Source organism: Cicer arietinum, chromosome 6, assembly GCF_000331145.2.
Source record: "Cicer arietinum cultivar CDC Frontier isolate Library 1 chromosome 6, Cicar.CDCFrontier_v2.0, whole genome shotgun sequence".
NCBI lineage: Eukaryota > Viridiplantae > Streptophyta > Magnoliopsida > Fabales > Fabaceae > Cicer > Cicer arietinum.
The window spans coordinates 3,613,354-3,613,937 of record NC_021165.2 but is presented as its reverse complement, the minus strand read 5'-3'; the positions used below and the strand labels follow the sequence as shown (position 1 = coordinate 3,613,937).

The 584-nt window shown below is 32.4% G+C and overlaps 1 protein-coding gene across 1 annotated transcript in view; it reads right to left on the bottom strand.

Annotated features, from left to right (window-relative positions):
- Positions 1-318: 318 nt before the first annotated feature.
- The window catches only part of LOC101513071 (probable 3-hydroxyisobutyrate dehydrogenase-like 1, mitochondrial), a 1,369-nt gene continuing 1,103 nt past the window's right edge, over positions 319-584 (bottom strand). The window contains exon 2 of the mRNA XM_073369821.1: positions 319-584. This exon is cut by the window's right edge and continues 15 nt beyond it. Within this exon, the coding sequence (XP_073225922.1) occupies positions 456-584 (129 nt within the window). The 3' untranslated portion in view covers positions 319-455.

Below are 584 nucleotides of genomic sequence, written 5' to 3'. Positions count from 1 at the left end.
GGATTGAAGGGAGTATCTATACTATTGTTTAGTTATTTGACGAATAGAACATAAAAAACAAAAAAGGATATCATCTCATACCTACCAAATTGGAGGGGAAGAAAATGAGGGAAGATGATGTAATGAATTTCAACATGTTCCACTACATTTCACTCATTTTTTAAGAATCCAAACAACAAAGACTCATTAGTTACTAGTTACTACTTCATTCTACTACATTCCATCAATCCAAACAAAGCCTAAAAATTAAAACCCTTTTCATAAAAAATGTTATGTTCAAATGGAATAAGTCCACCATATCATATGACGCACAAGAAATCAAATTGAACAGCCAAATTTTTTATTATTCCACACGATATCACATTATAACATACAAAGCTAACAATATTTTTTCTGAAGTAATCTATCAACCAGAGTTGTAGTGACGGACGAGCCACAAGAGTAACATGATAATTTCAAGCTAGAGAAACATTATTAAGTCGTTCAAGAACCAAAATAAGTGCTTGAGTACCCAAATTACCTTCACCATAAGCCTTAAGTGAAACATAAAGTTGTTGAGCAAGTGCCAAACCAGGCAAAGCAAT